This window comes from Chamaea fasciata, unplaced genomic scaffold (assembly GCF_029207755.1).
Source record: "Chamaea fasciata isolate MVZ Bird 193981 ecotype frontalis unplaced genomic scaffold, bChaFas1.0.hap1 SCAF_1, whole genome shotgun sequence".
Classification (NCBI taxonomy): Eukaryota; Metazoa; Chordata; class Aves; order Passeriformes; family Sylviidae; genus Chamaea; species Chamaea fasciata.
In genome coordinates, this window is record NW_027094086.1 from 21,642,857 (window position 1) to 21,662,468 (window position 19,612).

The window sequence follows — 19,612 nt, forward strand, 5'->3', positions numbered from 1 at the left end:
GCTTATGACATGCCACCAACAAGAGCTGGACAAAAGTCAGAAGTTGGGACAACTGCACAGCATCCAGAAGTCATATGTAAAAACATTAGGAGGGCAGTAGTATGATGGACCCATAATTAACATACAATGAGCAGTTTACTCTCAAAACTGCTCAGTACTGAAGATTCTCAGGACACACAGAGTCCAAATGCAAGGACTGTTCTAACCTGCAAAACACCCCTAACATACCAAAGAAAGGACACAAACCAACCCTCTCCTAAACAGCCAGAGTAATAATAATACAAGGACCACATCCTGACCTCGATTTTCAAAGACAGCATCTGGCTTTCTTTGATCCAAAATTGGTTATAAGGGCCCAGATTTACAAGAAGGTATGAAAGGTTTTTCATTCTACCCTGGAGATGAGAAATGAGGATTTATAAGACCACACTGAAGCAAGGACAGACTCCAGCTCTTCTCCTTTTGGGTTAACTTCACCACTATAACAACAAAAGCTTGGCATCTCTGTTGAATTTTTCTTCTCATCATGTATTCAAACTCAAATGCACCTATCTCAATAGATCTTTTCAAGAGAAATTTCCAATTAGCTTTGATCAGCAAGACAATAATACTGCAAGCATGTTCAGCAGAAAATGTTTTAGGCACCTAAATTACATTAACAGAGAAGACTTTTCCTCACAATCAAGTCCTGAACAGAAGATCTGGCCAAATTCTAGTACCTAATTTCCACCACATGTGGTCTTCAGAAGCTGATCAACAGCACAGCAGATTGAGTGTGTCCTCAAAACTCATAATTACATCAAACAACATGAACTGTACTCACTTCATGCTACAACTGCAAACAGCCTCTTTCTAGCCATATTCAACTCGCTGATCTTTACCTTAGCCATAGAGTTTTCTGGTTCAACAGACAACACTTTATTCAGATCTTCTATAGCTGTCTGGTAATTGTGCAGATGACTGTGTACAGTGGCACGACGCATCAAAGCTACAAAAGAACAAAGTGTATTATTTATGTATTTAAATTATAAAGTGAATAAAAATACGCTATTTTTTCTAGACATATTAAGTGCAGTTAGGCAGTTTTTAAAATTCTGTATTTACTTCTATATTAGTAACAACTGTTTTCTCGATGATTTTTAATGATGCAATTTCACATGACATCTTTTGAGGCAGCAATCATGAATTGTGAAGCACCTTTTCATAGTTTCCAAATTTTCCCCCTCCACCCATGCAAATACAGTTAGCTACATTCAAGGCCTTGACTTCAGAAAGGAATAAACCAACAACTTTGGTTGTTTTCATGTCACTTTTTAAATTAATTTATAATTCAGTGTGGGTATTATGGAAACACTGCATGAATACAAAGGGGCTTATAGTTATCATAAGAAAAACATGCTGCCATGTAAGAATTTCCATGACAGATCAACAGGATGAACTGCATAAAACTTCATGAACCCCCAAAGAACCATTAAAACTGCTTTGGGGAGCTACTTTGTTTCCTTATTTGTACTTAGACCTGATCTAAAGCTCAGTTAAGTCAACTAACAACATGTACCGTTGTATTTGCTAGACGTAAAATAATACATTCAAATTTTATTTTCTACTTTACCTTTTATATTGCCAGGTTCCATGTCTAGTACCTTCTCACAATCCTCCAAAGCACTGTCCCAGTCCTGAAGTTTGATTTCTGCTTGAGCTTTGTTATTATACACAGCTGCAGTTGGCATTACTGATATACTCCTAAAAGAGAGGGAATATTGATCATGTTAGAGTCATTGTTAGAAAACCTGAATCTACAAACATTTCAGTACTGGAAGCTGAAAACAGTATTATAGCAATATTAACACTGGTATTCTAACCACAGTAGTGGCTAGAGACTCCCTCCTCTGAGACCACAGGCAACCATCCACCAACTAGATTTACTGTCTTCAGAGGCCTCTTGCCTGCCAGGACTTAGACCTTGTGACGTTGCAGAGGAGATGCTGTGGCTCGTCTGTCACTTAGACTACTATCTCCTCCTGCCACCCATGTAGACTCCAACAAAACTGCCAAATGGAACCTTTGAGAGATGAAGAGTAACTACATAGCTCTGGGGATTATGATGAAAAAGCACAGTGGTGGGGGAGAACACATTCTCCTTGATCTTGCTTGGAAAATGGAAAGACTCAGGTAACAGCGGATGAATTGTCCAGGTCAATGTCTGGCTGCAGGGTTGGTATTGTAGTTGGGGCTTTAGCTTCTGTAACAACAGGATCACCTCTGAGGAATAAGGACAGCTAGGATGCACATAACAAAATGGTGTAAGGGAATCTTTGCCAAAAACCTTGGTAATGTTGCAAGGAAGACCCTAAACTGTGTTCACTGAAAAGAATAGCAATGGAAGTTCCAGGGGGACAGCACAATGCAATAGACTCACACTTTCTTTGTGAAAAAAAGCCATGGTTGAAGAACAATCTCAAGTGAACAATGCATGGGGAATTACAAAAAAAAATAAATAAAAGCTCTATGCAGCTATGATCCCAGTGAAGTAACAGATACAGTGGGTGGGATAGTCTGTGTGTGCTCTTTAGAAAGGGTCGGAGGATGAGGAAGAAGACAAGACGCATTCTAGTCTAAGCAGTGATTCAATGTGTGAAGGTTTCTCTTCACACAACAGGAACAGGCAAGAGACTGACAAGCCAGTCAAGAAAGCCAATGGGTAAGAATAAGGGGACAGACTCTACATTTTCCATTCTAGCCATAGATGACCTCTTCAGGTTATTAACAATTCACTCCAAAATATTTTACTTAAATATTTGTAACTCTGAGAAAATAGATTTCAGATAGGATTAGAAAAATGACCAGTTAGAACAGGATGGTATCACTATCACACATTTCAGAAGGCACACAATGCCCCATGGGGTCAAAAATGGAAAAACTCTCCATTAGAAAGGATTCTGCCTATCCTTAGTAATTAGTAATTTATTTATGTTCCAAAAGCAGATGTTTTTACTTATTTTTATATTATGTATTTGTATTTTATTTATTGTGTAGGAAAGACAACTATAAGCTTTTTTTTTACGTTTGTGTAAAACACCCAAACAAGAAAGATCTTGAGGCTGCAAGTCAAGAACAACCAAAAAAAAAAAAAAAAAAACCCAAAAAAATCCCATTACACATCAAATGCCTCAGTTAGGCAGCTTGTGCTCTATGAATATCATTACAAGTGTGCACACAAACACACATATATATATTTATCTATCTATATCAGCAACCTCCAGATAAATTTTCATAAGCTGCTCTACAAAACCCTGCCTCCATCATTGCCACTGTGAATGATACTTCCTAAACATAAATCTTTATTAACATAAAGCTTATTTTATTGCTGTTCCACACTACTTCTATTCATTATTTTCTCCATACTTATCTGCACTGACTACAAACACATTATCATATTTTTTTGAATGTTATCCCACTATAATATCATAACTCATTAATTATCTTCATGTTTCATCTCACAGTAGTGTCATATCATTACCCTCCATTCACACTGGTAATTAATACCCCGAGATTCCCATGTACTCTCAATTTCTAAATAACAACTTTGACACTTCTGATTTCTGGGGGTTTTTTAAGTCCTTACCATTTCAAAGCACAGAGTGAAATTACATTTGTAATTATTTAGTTTCTTGACACTCTGATTATTCTTTTATTTTTGTAAACATGCCCTTAAATCTCAATGGTTTAAAAAATCTGAGGAAGTTTGTGACACCTGCAGATTGCATACCATCACTATCTAGCCCCTTCTCTTCTGATAAATAAAAATTAATATCAGAATGAATCAGTGCTTTAAATACTCTTCTGTCAAATCTTTCTGCCCTTTTGAAAATAATCTAATTGTCACTAGCTGCTTCAATAAGAAGTCATTTCAATTACACTGGTCTAAAAACAACATTCACAAGTCAGAGTCATTAAAATAAAAGAACACAACAGTATTTACTCACCGAGTGTAGTATGTCACTGCCTCCACATAATCGCCAGTGGCAAAGGCTTCATTGCCCTTTTCTTTTTCACGAGTAGCAATAAAAATTTTCTCTCTCTTTGTCATTCCTACTAAAAAAGATTTTTATGCAACAACAACTAGCAACTTGCACAGATGTAACCAAAACAGTCAGATAAAATACACTGAATCTCATAGTCTGCATTTTTAAAAAGTGCATGGCTTACTAAAAGACAAAGTTGTGTTTTATTTTCTGTAATAAAACATTAAATTCTTCTTGTAGGCATACAAACCAGTGTGCAAGAAAAGCAGTTGGCTAACCTCTACCATTCATTTAAAATACCAGATGTATGCCTTACTTCTTAACCGAATGCTCTCAACTAAACATCAACATTCTTACTCTTTATTAAACAAGACTAGATTTTTTTCAAACATGGCTTCACGATCACTTGATGATCCAACAACTTTTAGCATCTCTAGGGGCTGAAAAATAAAGGCACGTTAACTCTATGATACACTTCTGTAATTAGTATTGATACTCTACAACACAGTATAACAACTAAAGAAAAATTATGTTTCTAAGACATTACCGGTTGTGTCAATTTTCTTTTCAATTATAGGTAGACTTGGCCTACTAAAGAATCTTGCTTTTGAGTTACTTCCTTCACAGTCTTCATCAATTTTAGAACATTCCTTTTCCACATCAAACCTTTAATTAATAAAATGACAAATTCAATAATGCTGTACAGCAAGACACTTCAGCTGATAGCAAGGCATACTGTATTTTCATTATAAACCAAAGGAAAAGAGATACAGGCTGTGTTCAATTATCTGTGATCAAGAAAAATCTCTGCCTCGCCTCCTCACCATCTTCCCCAAAAAAGACAGGTAAAATTTAAGAAACAGTATCATGAGGCTCCATCTCAGGCCCATCAAAAATCCCTATTAACTTTTGCCAAAATAACTAAGAAACAGCTTCAAAGCAATTTATACAGTAAACTTGAGATAAGTAGTCTCAGATGCTCTGAAAGAGCTTTTAAAAACTGTGTTTAGGAATGTATCTCAAAGAAGTATTGCTGTAGTACCGTAAAATAAATGTAGTAATAATCAATTCCTTCACTATACAGAAACATTATTCTTACTGCTTTTCTGTGTAGGGCGTCATGAAAAATAGCCTTTTCACAATAATCTTGACAATATGAATAATTTCTTTTGGAAATCGAGATACTATTTTGAAAAATTTATCCAACTCAAAACCTTTTCAAGTAAGACTAACTGTTCTCCATTTTGAATCTGATATTTTGCTAGCTTACTTTTACCTATTTATTATAAATTAACCACATAAATGTTTTTAAAATAAGAAGTGAAACATTCAGTTTAGAAATTGCCTAAACAATTATTTGAAAGTTTTGATATTATCCTCAAAACATTTTAAAACCATGATACGCTTTAAACTGGAAAATATCTTTCAAACAACTCTGTTTCAGTATACGCGTAATCCAAAATAAATACACTCCATGGGAAAATTCACAACCTGTACTATTATCAGCATGCTAAAGCACTTAAAGATTGTGTACATAAACGCGTAAACAAAATCTGTACAATTACTTTGGAAAGACACGGTAGCAAGAGTAAAGAATAAATGAATGAAAGAAGAAATTGTTGCAGAAATTATTTTTATAACCTATTTTCTTTGTCCACATTTGTGCAGGAAGGCACCAATTTCTGAAAGATACATGCGCGAAAATAACTTAAATGCAAAAGTTACGCAGAACAGGGTTTTTGCAGGGGCTTTGGGGTATAGTTTCATTACCCTAACCCCACAATATCCCCATCTACTGCACTGGAAACTTGTGCCTCCTCACTCTGACTCTACCGCATTGTATTACAGATTCCAGGAACTTCTACTATGTTCAACACAAGTATGTGCTTTTTGCTTTCTGTGTTCAACAATTTGGGCACCAATCTGTCATTGTAACTTGGGAGGGTGATGTGCCACCATTACATGATGCGGAGTGTTGTTGTATCAGAGCTCCATCCATTCTAAAATAGTTACTCTCTAAACCTCTATTAAGTGTAATTGCATCTGAGTAAACTGATGCACCTGCCTGAAGCTCATTCTTTGAGGTTAGTGGGGTTCAGTGCAGGAGTAAGTATTCATCAGTTTTGTCTTCAATGTAGAACTGTGGCTTTAGATATAAAGAAGTCCATGTTTTTAAGTCCATGGTAAATAACCCTAGAGCTGTCTTCAAAAATCTCATCAATCAAGTAATCAATTTTTATTTATTTTTCTGCTGATTTACTTTATTTCACACAGCTTGTACAAAAGCATGGACTAACTTGTTCTCAGCTGTTAGCAACACAATGTGTCATTTGCATTTTAACAGAATATGTATTACAAAAACCCGAAGTTTCATCAGTGTTACGGTTCCCTAAAATGCTGACCCTAATACGTTTCTGCAAAATACATCAACTGTGTTCCCTAGTTAAACAAATAAATAAGATTTATTAAAAACTGAAATATAAGGCATTTAACATACTTGTCCCATTCACTGTAATCCCGTGGTATGTTCTTCTTGGTTCTTTGTTTGTTTTGCAATTTTTTGTTCTAAAAGAGAAACAAACAGCCATTTTGTAAGACAGTTTGTTGCAGTGGAATTCACAGTGGTTTTTTTGGTTTGTTTCTGCAGTACATATTTTCCTAGTAACCAACACTACTCATGACTAATCTCAGCTCAGTCTTGAAAATGTAACTCATCTTGGTGTAAAGAAAATCTTGATGAATTTCATTTATCATTGCAATTTGAGGAGCTCCTGAGTCTCACACCTTTTGTCTGTTGCCCTGTCACATCACAGCGGCAGAGTGAAACTTCCTAATTAGTATCTTGTGATGCCATCTTCCCAACTATCCTTTCAACACAGCAAGGGAGAACTCAGTCTTCAGAAAACCCAGCCTTGTCATGAGGTGTTTGACACTGAGATTGAATCAGTAACGTGGTTTTAGACTTCCCTTTCCCAAGAGAATTCAATGCACAGATTTTGGCAGTCCCTGGAACACTCACAACAAATTTGCAAATTTCAAAGTAGCGTCTGGACTTCTTTTCACTATATATCACTCCACTAAAGCAAATTCCAAGATTATTTACATTCATTTTAGGTATTAGACAAGCTCTATCATTGAAGCTTGCCTTACCTAAAATTTATCTTGAGCACCTTCCTGCAAGAATCAGTTCTGACAATCAGATTTGACTGCCTTGTATCTCAACCCATCTCCTACACTAATGGACTCTATTTCACCAGCTGTCACCTTTGGCATCTCTTCTACCTCTGTCATGAGACTATACTTCTTCTATGCCCCTCCCCGCCTGTTGACTTCAAAGTCCTTAATAGCAAGGTGTGGTTCCAAACAGGTATTTCACAGTGGAACAGCCAGTTCAAAATATTCCCATCTACCCTATCCTGGCCATCCAGTCCTCCTCTTAACCTTGGCATTCACTGAGTTAGACCAGTGCAATTCTTTGTAGAGTTGTGTATTTACTATTTTCTGTGTTTAGACAAACAATCTGGTAGAGATCACAGAACAATCCCCAAATATCTGTACCAATTCAATTCAGCATGAGATAAACTGGACCAAAGAAATGACCAGAAACTTCCTAAACTTGCTTTACCAGTAGTGACATGGTAACAAGGACATACTTCAGCAGCTGGATGTAAACACCTCAATTTACATAATGCAAATGTGACCCTTCCTGTAAACACTTCTGTCTATAATGTTAGGTTACATAAACTTTTGTAGTATAGGACTCCAGAATTACTCTTAATGTTATGTCTTTCAGAAAGGGAGACAAAATGACAAATATGTTTAGTGACCAGCACATGTTTAGAGGAGAGAATTCCTAAATATGCCTTCCTGAAACATGAGTTATCATTATATATCCATCCTGGAGTATATTACAAATGTGATAATTTAATGTAATAATTTAAGTTTCAGATTTTTTTCAACAGAAGTCCTTAATTTAAACAAGCAAAAATACTGCAACTCTCAGAAGAAACTCTCATAAGGTACTTACACAAATGCAACTCCAGCTTAGGGAGAGAACCATAGTATGTACATTTTAGGAATGAGGAAGAAACATTGACTCAAAAATCCATAATTCAAAAAATTCTAAGTCTCATATCTTTGAAATAACTGTAACCAAGTTGTGGTTCCAACAGAGTCAGGAATTTCTCCATCAGTAATATTTCACAGGATCTCATATAAGAGGCTTTGATGAAAAGAGTACACTTGCATGCCATGGAACTAAAAAAAAAATAAAATCTCTGTGTTTGTCATGTTTCCTGCCATAATCCATAATGCATGAATTCCACAGGGTTTGCAGTCCACTGAATATTTTCTGGACCAAAGATGAACACACAAATTGGCTTCAGTACAGGTGACACACCTTGGCCTTGGTTTTCCTGTGGGCCCTGTGTGCTGGCCTAAAACATGACTATTCTATGGCAGCTAACCTGTGTTAGTTTTTAGTTCAGAATATCCAAAACAACACGAAGGCTATTAGATCCTACCAGAGTGGATTTTTATAACATAAAACTTGTATGCCTTTTGCATGCCCTGGCCTGTAGCATGAGGAGGTATCTGAGGATGCAAATCTCTCTGGAACAGTATTAGAAAAACATGTTTGGCAAAGGAGCCTAAGCTGAAATCCCATCAATACAGTCCTTTGAATATGAATATCTTTAAACGCATGCTTTAGTTCTCTCCTGGACAAAATGAGGCAGCAAAAATAATAATTATGCAGTGTGGACAGTTAAGACAGTTCTGGGCAGCATGACAGGAAAACAGGGGTGTAAGACAGAAACTTCCACATGGTATTATAGAGGGAGATATTGCATAAACTTTACTCTTTTTCAGTTCATTTTTGGAAAACCCCTCCCATGGATTCACACCAAGAAAACACTATACAGAGTTATAAACTATCAATAGTGAATTGAAATCACACCTACATATAGTATCAGCAAGAAAATCTGATTACAGACAAAACAAGATGCTTTCATTTACCAAATTTGTACCCATTAGTGTAATCCACTGGTTTAGGGTCAATAATGATTTCCAGAACTGGATTCATTGAAAATGCTGAATGTTTCATGCATCACATCAGATAAACAGTCTCCAACCAAGTAATGACATAAAATTATGGAAGGCTTTGTGCATTTCTTTCTATCAGAGAGGATAAATTTATCACAATTATTCTAAACTTGATCCCACTTACAAAATTATATGATGCCAGTCTGAAAAATAATTATAGTCCCAACTGATTAGCCAAACATGTTTAAAAACTGTGAGATGACATGTATCTTTATCAAAAAGAAAGAAAAGAAAAAAAAAAAAAAAGAAGAGCTGATTATGTATATTATTCAATTTTTTTGAGATTTCATGTTACAGGTATAAACTTAGTGTATACAAACTGCTTCTTTTTATTCAGTAGGGATCTAGCAGTGATATAACTGCACTGCTCCATGAGATGTTTCAGTCTTCCCTTCTCTCTTCCAGGACAGGTTAGAATTCCTTCAGAGGCCGTCTGCTTAGACAAAAGGAATGGAAATCACACACCACAGGTATAGCATAAAGCTATATCCACATTTCCTGGGTAATAATGTTAACACTAAAACCTTGTAGGAAGAACAAAAGCTGAAGAACAAAAGAAGAAAATTTGGTCTGAAGACTGCTGTATGGTTTAAAGGAGGAGAAAAAAAAAGTGAATATTTTGTCTTTGAATGGAGAACACATCCTCTTTAGTAACATGGAGTATCCTAGATTTCAAGACACTTTTCATCATTTAATGCTTACATTCTAAACTGGATTTACTGAGTTCACATGGTATTAAACCATTTTCTGTTCTAGCAATTATATAGGACATGAATCAAGGATAAAGCTTATAGTGGCAAAATCCATCTCAGCAAAATAGGACAGTCAAGAGGAACATACAATGCAAAATATGGAAGAGTACACATTAATTAAAAAAAAAAAACAAAAAAAAAAAAACAAACAAAAAAAAAAAAACACCAAAGCAAACAAAAGCACATCTGAGTCTCAATACTAACCACTTATAAAATATTCAGTGGAATCCCCAGCCTCTTTGCATACCACATAACACAGACTGCCTAACTATCCGAAACGTCTTGGTCCAATATCTATGTACCAGCTGACAATAAGAAGTAGTTTCTGACAACACAAGAACACAAATCAGGCATTTACTAATACATAATTATTCAAGAAAAATAGGAATTAGTAAGAAACATCACATGACCTGTAAGGATCTCTTAATAACATTTCTGACTCATGAACCTCCAAAAAGAACAATGCTTAATGAATTTCCTATAGCAGTGTCCCAGAATTTCAAAGAGAATTTTGAGAATCAGACTGAACTGATTAATGACAATACCTGACAATTCAGAAAAATCCCATCCACACCTACTTGTCTGCCAATCCCTTCAGTAGCACTGTATTTAGTGTTAGCAAGAAAAGCTAGCCAGAAAAAGACCCCTGATTTCAGGTAGATAAATAAATTAAAAACCCACCAAAATGTAAGGAAACTAATACCTGGGCAAAAAGTGTAAACATTTGTTCTGTAGTCATAGAGATTTTTTAAGTCTGCTTAAGGGCTAAATTAAGAAATATGCTGTATGACTGCAGTGGGAATACCAACACAAGAGACAAAACAAGCACAATCAAAGGCTACTACCCAATACAGGAGTGGCTATAGAGTGAAACAATTGCTGCAGAGGCTCTAACACCCACACTGTATGAGTTCCAGGGTGTTTCTTTTGGACTGGCTTCTGACTGGCCCCATGGAACAAAAGCCTCCTGGCAGCTGAAGAAAATCTCCTGGCATAATTTCATCCAGAAGGAGCCTAATTCACATGCTTAAACAGTACTTTGAAATATGAATCGAAGAACAACAAAGGGGTGTTTAAGGAGATCTGCTTTGGCAGCGAATTCTTGATCAGAATTAAAATATTATTACAATACACTTGCTAGTACTAAGAAAGCATTTTTGCTTAAGCATTGGCCTCTTGCAAGGGAGCTTAAAGGTTTTTATTTTGTGGTTAACAAAATAAATCTAGTAAAAAAGGCACAATGATTAGAAGTTCATACATACAAAATCTCCCAGTTTTAGAAAAACCTATAATTAACACAAAAAACTGGAGATACCTGATTAGTGGGAAGGCAGCTGCTGAAACAACGAATGGGAGGCAAGTTTTCCTGTCTTTCATTCAGTGTGTCTGTTCTCAGGAGCTGTGATTTTTTAGCATCTTCATTCATTTCTGTCGCCCAGCTCTGAAAACAAATAAATAATATATTTTTACCTTAAGGCAGTAGAACAATTATCCTTAAAAAGCATTATTCTTAATGAGGAAAAGCAATTAAGACAAAGAGCAATAGTGCTTTTTTCAATAAAAAGTGATCTACCAAAAAAAACCACAAAAAAACAACCAAACTAGAGTTAAAATGGACAGTTAAGGTTCAGTGATGTAAAACAAGAAAATAAATTTAAAAACATAATCCTTTGATCATTTCCTCTTTTAATCAAATAATTACATTCTACTGAGGCACAAGAAGATTGATACATCACAATGATTATATTATGGACCATTATAAATTAGGTCCTGTACCGTCAGTTCGCTGTTAATTGCTTCCCATTCTTCAGCTGTGAAATCAGCAGCTGTGGCTGCAGGCTTGGCTTTTCTCAGAGCTCTGCTCCTGGGATCCAAACGCTCAATACGCTTTTCACAAGTCAGCGTAAGTTCAGGGTAACACCCCTCCTCACCGGACCTTTAAAATGCAAAGCTACCAATGTTAACAAAAAAGAACTAAACTGCACCACATCGTCCATGTTTCCCTCCATGTGTGGTCAGTACAGTGACTGCAGAAGACTGTTTTCCTGTTACAACTCAATTTTACTATCATCTAATAACATTTTCATTAGAAAATTCCAGTTACCTTCAACCATTCTCCAATGCCCACATACACAGTTCAAAATTATTGCCACAGTGCTCATAAAAAAGAAACTTGTGTCATTTACAGCAAAAGTTTAACAGGTGTGGCATCTGAAATTGCTAGTCAGGCAACATGGATCATGAGAGAACTAAAAGAGAGTGGCAGCATTTAAAAAAACCAACAGCATTGAGTTACTCAAACCTTTTGGATGGTTAAAAAAGGACTTGGATTTCTAGTGTTATCGTTGGGACACTTTTAGCATGATTACTTTAACTTCGTATTTTAATTTTAAATTAGAAAGTCACAAACAGGTTCAGACAAATAGAAAAGGGTTCCCTCACATTTTGCAGAACAGGAATATAATTATTAATGAAGGTAAAAAAAAATAAATTTACCTTAATACCCTGAGAATCTTTTCCAGGTGCTTAACATCCGTGCATTTTTCAATGAATTTGTAGTCCAGGTGACTAATAGGTATTTGATATGTTTTAGTGGTTCCTTCACCCAGCAAATATGGTACTGACTCATCACCCATAACTAAATATTAAAAGCAAAAAAAATAGTAATTCTGTAAGCATCTAGTTACATTTTGAAGTAATGCAAAATTAAGGAATAAACCTGCTCCCACTCCACTCTCTCATGAAGCAGACCTATAAAAGAAAAAAAAATCAGATTTGAAGGCCTGATCATATAGACTGTCTTTGACAAGAGGCTTACTGACAGAAGTATGAGATGTGCTTTGTAAGAGTATGCAATTCTACTGCTTCTGCAAGTCAGAACAACTCAGAAAGACCACTTATAGAAAAATTGCCTATTTTTGCCTACCACATTCTGTTTTATTTAACACATACCTGTTTTAACCAAGTGGGATAACAACGAAGGAGAAGATGGTGAAGGACACTCCTTTTTTCAGAGAGAAGACATTAACCAATGCAGTGTATCTTAAGGAATGAAAATCTTTGGCTTCTCTGCAGACAAAATAAATTCAATTTCCTTTCTTCACTAACTGCATTTTCTGGGTCTCTGATTATATTACAGCGCTAATCTGAATCTTTTCCAGTAAGTCTGTAACTGATGATATGAGGGATTTAAATGGGACATTCCTGTCTCCCTGTACCTTTGATCTGCTCATCTGCATCTTTTTCTGTTTTGATCCCAAGCTCTGTGGAGCTGAAATTCTCTTTTTTCCCCCATTTATATAGTGCATGAAGTGACCAGTTAATTGTAAAGAAATACAATAAGGGCAAGTGGCTAGTATGTGCAAACAACTATGTTATAAACCAAATTAAAATAATTCTGTTCTAATGCTTTGCATAATTACACACATTAATTTGTAGTTACACAAAAATGTTTACAATACAGTACCACTTAAATATTAACTGGTCATCATTAGGCGTTGCATAGAGATTCTGCCCCAAGAGTTTACGGTTTCAGTACTGGAAAAGGAAGAACACGCATGGAAAGAGGGACAAAAGCAGGAAATAATTAAAGAAGAACAGAAGAATTAAAAGCTCATCACCAGCGGCGGTTTTCCCCGTTTATTCCCATGGCCGTGAGGGAGCTGCCCAGCGTAGCTCTCGGGCACGGCGCTGACCAGGAGCCCGCGGCTGCTCGGGGGCACAGCCCTGTCCCAGCCCGGCGCGCCCCTCTCCAACAGAGCTTCCCCACACATCCCCGGCCCGGATCCCGGGTGTACCTCCAAGCCTGCACCCAGGCTCCCCTCACGCACCGCCGGACCCGGGGCAGCGCGGCCGGTCCGTGCGTAGCAACTGTTGCTATGTACAACATGGCGCCGGGGACACGGCGCTGCCCGCCCCAGGGCTGCCCTGCCGAGGCTCCCGCAGAGCCCCGCCGGGCTCACGCAGCGACAGCGGCGTCGCCTATCGTTCTTCGGCACCCACCTGCCCGGTGCCGCGCCGTCCCCGGCACACGGACGCGCCCGGCGCACACCGCAGCCGGGGGCCGCCCGTGCCTCCCTCAGGCCGCGCAGGCGCGGCTGGGGTCAGGGCTGAGGGGAGCGCCTGCCGAGGGCGGGCAGAAAGAGCGCACCCGGGAGTGCGTTTCCATTAAGCGTCATCCTTGTGGTTTCAGCCAGGTTTCACTCAGCCGAGAACAAGCGTTCCCTCTCCCGACGCCGGTGTCCCCAGGCGCCCACACCAGCGTTGCCCGCCAGCCCTGCACTCCCCCGCGGCTGCTCTCCAAAGCGGGTCCGTGCCCCTTCCCGAGGGCAGGGGGGGCTCCTGGCCGCCTCTGTCCGGCAGCCGGAGGCACCGGGTGCCCGCAGAGGGGCCGAACCCGCCTCCGTTGGCCGGCGACCTCGGGCAGCGCTGCTCCTGCCCGCTCCTCCTCGCCCTTCTGAGCAGCCGTGTCAGTAGCCGACCCCTTCGTTCTGCTGTGCAGGCACAAGGTGCACGCTGTGCAGGCCAGGCTGGTGAACTGATAGCAACCGTATAGTAAAAAATGTTATCATTTATACCCGAGTGTATCTGGTTTCCAGGAAAAAAATCTAGTCTTAATAGCACAGATCAGGTACCGAAGAAAATCTTAACCAAACAGCTCCAAAACAGCATCTCAGAACTTTTTTTTATCCCCTATAACAAGCCATTGCAGTTCATTGATAAGCCAGCATAGTCATGCAGACCTTAAAAATATATATTATTACAGTGATGAACTAAGTAAGTTATCCCAACAGCACCATTAGCACCATCAAAACGGAGATCAGGCACACACAGCCCAACAGTACGTTGTAGTAGCCTTTAGTGGTATTATGTAACACGCATTCCAAATGGGCAGATGCAAAAAGTTTTGGCTCATCATCACAAACCCACCATTTATTACAGACCCCTGAAAAGTCATCTGAAAAGCAAAGCATGATCCCACTTTAGTTTTGGGATGCTACCCAAATAATCTTTGTAGCACAGATGTAATTCTTTCCTTGAATATAAACAAGTCAAACAGCACTTAAGAAATTTCTGTTTCCACACTGCTTCTTAAAGTTTAACTTGCCTCCCTCTCCCTCTTCTTTCAGGAGAAATGATTTTTTTTTACACTTCCAGACATACATACTTTTGACATGTCCATAACTGGGTGCCAGAATTGGGTGCTCTAAAGTCCTTTAAGATTTTCTTTTTTGAAATCCAGATCTGTTTCAAACAAGCCTTCTGTAGTCTTCTATTTATTTTCAGTGGAATTTGTTCAAACCACAGTCATTTTATGATTCAGTTCATAGGAGTCCAAAGAACATTTAGCAAAGTTAAAATGCAGATAAAGTTTAGATAAGAGTAATGGAAACAAAGAAAACTCAAAAAGAATACAATTGTCACTGAACTTAAAAAATACTGCATACTTTGATGACAATTTAAACAACAGCTTTAGAAATCTATTGCTGGAAGACAATATAGACAAAATTTAGTATTACAGTAAACTTTATTATTTCAATTTCTTAAAACACAAATAAGAGCGTGCATTTGCACACAAACAGTTTTACAGAACAAAGTTATGAGAAAGATTTCATCATGAAGTCACTATCTTCAGCAGACATCATCGAGCATCAAAAACTACCACTGGAATAATGCAGTTAAAGAAAAAAGTATGTTGTGGTTGAAAAAGATGACGGAGAGGAAGAGAGACTGTCTAAATCTAGTCACATAAATCTATCTACATAAAGTATTTCAGAAGCCATCTTTAATAACACTGAATAGCATCAACAATGCACAGTACATTACCCAGCAGACTATCATAATTTAATATATTGTGCATAGGCAATGGAAAAAAAAGAGAAAGTGCTAGAAAATAAATCAAGTTGCCAAATCACACTGCAGAGACTGTGCTATAGTAGTTTGCTCTTCTTTGACCCTGAAGAATTGTTAGGTAATTATTTGACAGTTCTATTCTGTTTCCCTTACATTCTGTTCCCCCTTGTCTCCATCCACAGCTTCCCGAATGCATTCAACTGCACTTGCAAAAGGATACATCTTTTTGTCCTTTTCTTGTACATTATTCTGTAGCCACATTCTCTGCACCTGATAGGATCTCTTGCCTTTATTTCATTTTCCGTATGACATTCTGATGGAGGAAGAAAAAAGAAGTGGGCAAAGAAAAACAGCATTGTTAAGGCACAGATAACTTTGAAAAGTTGTGATAGTCAAATTCCTATTTGTGGCAAACAAACACAGCAAGTGTAATGAATCTGTATCAAGCTCAATGATAACAAGGTAATGTGGAAAAAAAAAAGAAAAAATAAAAAGCAAGCTTCACTTACATTAAGATAAAAAAGAATCTTGCTAAAAGTCACCCAAATATTACTGCACATTCCACACTAGATACTAGACTGTCTACTAATGAAAATTGCAGCTCATCCCTCCAAAGCCCAGTCTGTTTTCTTAAAAGACAAAACATTCCAAGGATTCCTAAAAATTACCAATTTTTATGTTGTTGATTTACCTAGAGGTAAGAGAGAATTTGACTACTGAACTTCAAGGAAAGCTGAGTGCCCTTACAGCACTGTCAATAAACCACACAGAGACCAAGGAGCTCCACATAGCAACACAAGCTCTAGGGAATTTCATCCATAACACTGCATATGTACCCCATATATGTGTCACCAGCAATGCATAAAGCTTTAAACATCATCAGAATACACACTGTAACTATTTCTATCTATGTACCCTTCAGTAAAATGACTAAGCACTACTCATTATTAAAACACCAAATCTCCAGTAACAAGTAATAAAAAAATCACTAATGTCTTTTCTTTACCTCCACAGATGTAAATCATTGGCTGCTGCTTTGGAGGCTGAACATCCTTCTGTGAATCCATGTTCTAAAACAAAAAATACACAACATGCACATTAGCTTGGGTTTGGAGTGGTTTTGGGGGGGTTGTTTTGTTTTTGTTTTTTTTTGTTTTGTTTTTCCCAAGGCATACACAATCATTTTAATATCTCAAGCTAAAGGTAACAGAAGATGAAATCACTTCCTTAGAAGTAAATACAAATTCCATTTATATTTGATGCATAGGATATAGGTTAACTCATGTTGAAAGAAACTTCAGAAAGTCATTTATTTCAACTTCTTAGAAGCAAAGTAATGTCAGGTTTCACAGAGCTTTTTTTTTAATAGAAAACCTCCGATGATGAGGACAACATGACATTTTCTATTAAACAGTATTTTAAACATTAGACCAATGAGTAATATTTTCTTTCCTTCTTCCTGCCAGTGTTAAGAATTTCCCTGCTGAGGATATAAAATTCAATAATTTCTTACATATCATTCATGTAACAATGGTGCTAACAAAGAAGGTAAGCCTTGTCATCTTTCCTTCCCCTCTGACACACTAGTTAACCCTATACACTTTTCCTTGTTCTAAGGTATTAGAAACACTGGGAACACACTGTGCACAGAAGAGTAGCAGGAATTAAAAAGCAAAACAAAACCAAAAAAACGCCAAACAATGAGAGGCCATAGAGATTAAATTTGACCCTTCAAATCCTACCAAATCAAGAGTGATAACTCAATGCTATTCTTCAAACACCTCTTAATCCCCTATACTGGTTTTGATTGTTCAGACTTATTTGAAGGCAAGTATTTCTTCACAGCATCAGACTCCACAAACACTCTACCAAACTTGAAGTAATCCTAACATTTAAATGTACTTGCAACCATGAATTTTAAGGTGGCTACTACACATAAACACTTTTTTTTTCACCCAATGCAAGTCTAGACAAGAGCAAGAATATTTCCTATTAGGTTTTTTGAGGCTGCTGTTTTCTGTATTGCTGTTCTGTCTGACACAGAAGACAAGAATTCCTAATCCTTATCCCATTAAATAGCCTTCTTGATGCTTCCTAATGAGAAAGGCTCTCAGATGCTTTTGCTTACTATTACAGCAAAGATTATTTCCTTCATCTTCGGAGTTTGTTTCACCATAAATTCAGCTGGGAAAACTATGATACTGAAAACAGGACAGGGACATTTCATACTTTAAGAGTCTGACCAACGCTTGACAAATCATCTTGTTAAAACTCCCACTATGTCACTCCATTGAAGAGAACTGGAAAGAACCCATTAAACTCCACAGCCTTCAGGTATGCTACACCATAATCATAGTGCTATCTTAACTCACATGTGGTACAGCTTTTTTTGTGTCAGCACATTGCAGTAGGATATGAGCAGTCACCCATTAGCACTGGAAAGCAGCAGACTCTTCTAAAACACAGGGCTGAACTAAGGTGGATCACAGTTGTAGCTAAATAACTTGGGTTAATGCTGCTTGTGCACCAAATTATATTGCTGCTAAGGGCAGCAGTGAACTACAGTTTTGTGTTTTGCAGGGAGGTGCCATAGTTTAGCTGGCCTTCACACAACCAGCAGCCCTAAGTGGCACCAAGCTGACAGAGCCAACAGGCCCAGCGATGCACTGACGTGCTGGGGTGCAGTCAGAATCCATTGCAGAGACATGGGCATGTGCAAAGGGCGCCTCACTAAATCACAGAATGGGAAAGGCTGGAAGGGACCACAGAGGGTCATCTGGTCCAACCTCCCTGCTTAAGCTGGGTCATTCTAGAGCACATGACACAGGAGTGCACCCAGATGGTTCCTGACAATCTCCAGGGAGAGGGATTCCACAACAATCCAGTCCGGAGTCACCCACACAGTAAAGTTCTTCCTCCTGTTCAGATGGGACTTCCTATGCCTCAACTTGCCTGCTGCCTATTGTCCTAGTGCTTGGCACCACCAAGAGGAGCCTGGCTTCATCTTCTTGGCATCCCCCGCTGCAGATATTTTGCATATTAATGAGGTCCCCTCTCCGAGCATCTTTCATGTCCCCGTAAGAGTAAAGGCCAACCCGCTCCTCCACGTCCCGCAGAGCCCACGAAGAAGAAGGGCAGACAGCCCCTTCTCACGGGCCCCAGGCTCCCTATCCCCCCCCAATTCCGACCTCTCCCACCGTCCCGCGGATCTGGCACGCAGGAGCGAAGTCCACGAAGCTGGTCCCGGCTTTTCCCGGCCCACCACGGCCCAGCAGCGAAAGGAACACCCAAAGGCCCGGAGCAGGCCCGGAGCAGCCCCGCGCCGCTCGCCGGCTCCCGCAGCTCCGCCGGCCTGGCCGCCTCCCCGGCGCACGCTGATGACGAGCGCCCGGCGCCGGCGGGGGCCGGCCGAGCTTCACCGCGCCGCCTGCTCCGCCCTCCGCGCCGTGAATAGTAATGAGGCTGAGAAAGTAATAAATATTCAGTTCTGGGTGTTAACCAACTGGGGGGGAGAAAAAAAAAAAGGGCACACAGATTATTTTAAGAGGCAAGCTTCCATATGAATAGCAGTGTCAGTTGTCAATGAAGAAAATAGGCAACTGCACGGTTCGGTAAAATCAGCCCCAAGGTACCCGGTATTTTCATTCTTATTTAGCTGTACCCAACATACTCAAGATAGAGAATGCCCCGCGTCAGATCTGGTCAGACGGCTGAGGAGTTTTAAACCACCCTGAGATGTTTTACCTCAAGGTCCTCTCTGTTTTCAGAGGCATTTCACCTAAAATTCGTGGATAAACCCGGCATCCTGATACTTTGATGGTGTGGTAGGTATCATATGTACCCACATGAAGCCAAACTTACATACGACAAACATATATA

At 38.7% G+C, this 19,612-nt stretch overlaps 2 protein-coding genes across 3 annotated transcripts in view; both read right to left on the minus strand.

Annotated features, from left to right (window-relative positions):
* The window catches only part of SPAG1 (sperm associated antigen 1), a 37,754-nt gene extending 23,802 nt beyond the window's left edge, over positions 1–13,952 (minus strand). Inside the window, exons 1-9 of one of the 2 annotated variants that reach the window (XM_066177920.1) lie at positions 13,883–13,952; positions 12,377–12,518; positions 11,657–11,816; positions 11,196–11,321; positions 6,523–6,590; positions 4,573–4,691; positions 3,987–4,095; positions 1,613–1,743; positions 882–988 (exon numbers count right to left, since the gene is read on the minus strand). In XM_066177920.1, the coding sequence (XP_066034017.1) occupies positions 882–988; positions 1,613–1,743; positions 3,987–4,095; positions 4,573–4,691; positions 6,523–6,590; positions 11,196–11,321; positions 11,657–11,816; positions 12,377–12,516 (960 nt within the window). In that variant the 5' untranslated portion in view covers positions 12,517–12,518; positions 13,883–13,952. Of the gene's footprint in view, positions 1–881; positions 989–1,612; positions 1,744–3,986; positions 4,096–4,572; positions 4,692–6,522; positions 6,591–11,195; positions 11,322–11,656; positions 11,817–12,376; positions 12,519–13,882 lie in introns of those variants that run through there. The other variant, XM_066177931.1, reaches the window with a different exon arrangement.
* A 589-nt stretch (positions 13,953–14,541) lies between these two features.
* On the minus strand, positions 14,542–19,128 carry POLR2K (RNA polymerase II, I and III subunit K). Its single transcript, XM_066177945.1, has 4 exons — positions 18,922–19,128; positions 16,740–16,803; positions 15,954–16,046; positions 14,542–15,544 (listed from the first exon to the last, which is right to left on the minus strand). The coding sequence occupies exons 2-4, from the start codon at positions 16,798–16,800 to the stop codon at positions 15,522–15,524; spliced, it is 177 nt and encodes a 58-aa protein (XP_066034042.1). The 5' UTR covers positions 16,801–16,803; positions 18,922–19,128; the 3' UTR covers positions 14,542–15,521.
* Between the last annotated feature and the right edge of the window lie 484 nt (positions 19,129–19,612).

What these genes read in the sequence shown, in the direction of transcription:
- POLR2K (XM_066177945.1), bottom strand. Translation starts at nt 16,800, where the DNA reads ATGGATTCACAGAAGGATGTTCAGCCTCCAAAGCAGCAGCCAATGATT. An exon ending in AATGATTTACATCTGTGGAG is followed by an intron (nt 16,047 to 16,739) that starts GTAAAGAAAAGA and finishes TTCCTCCATCAG; the next exon opens with AATGTCATACGGAAAATGAA. An exon ending in CAAGAAAAGGACAAAAAGAT is followed by an intron (nt 15,545 to 15,953) that starts GTATCCTTTTGC and finishes GCATTATTCCAG; the next exon opens with TGGTAGTTTTTGATGCTCGA.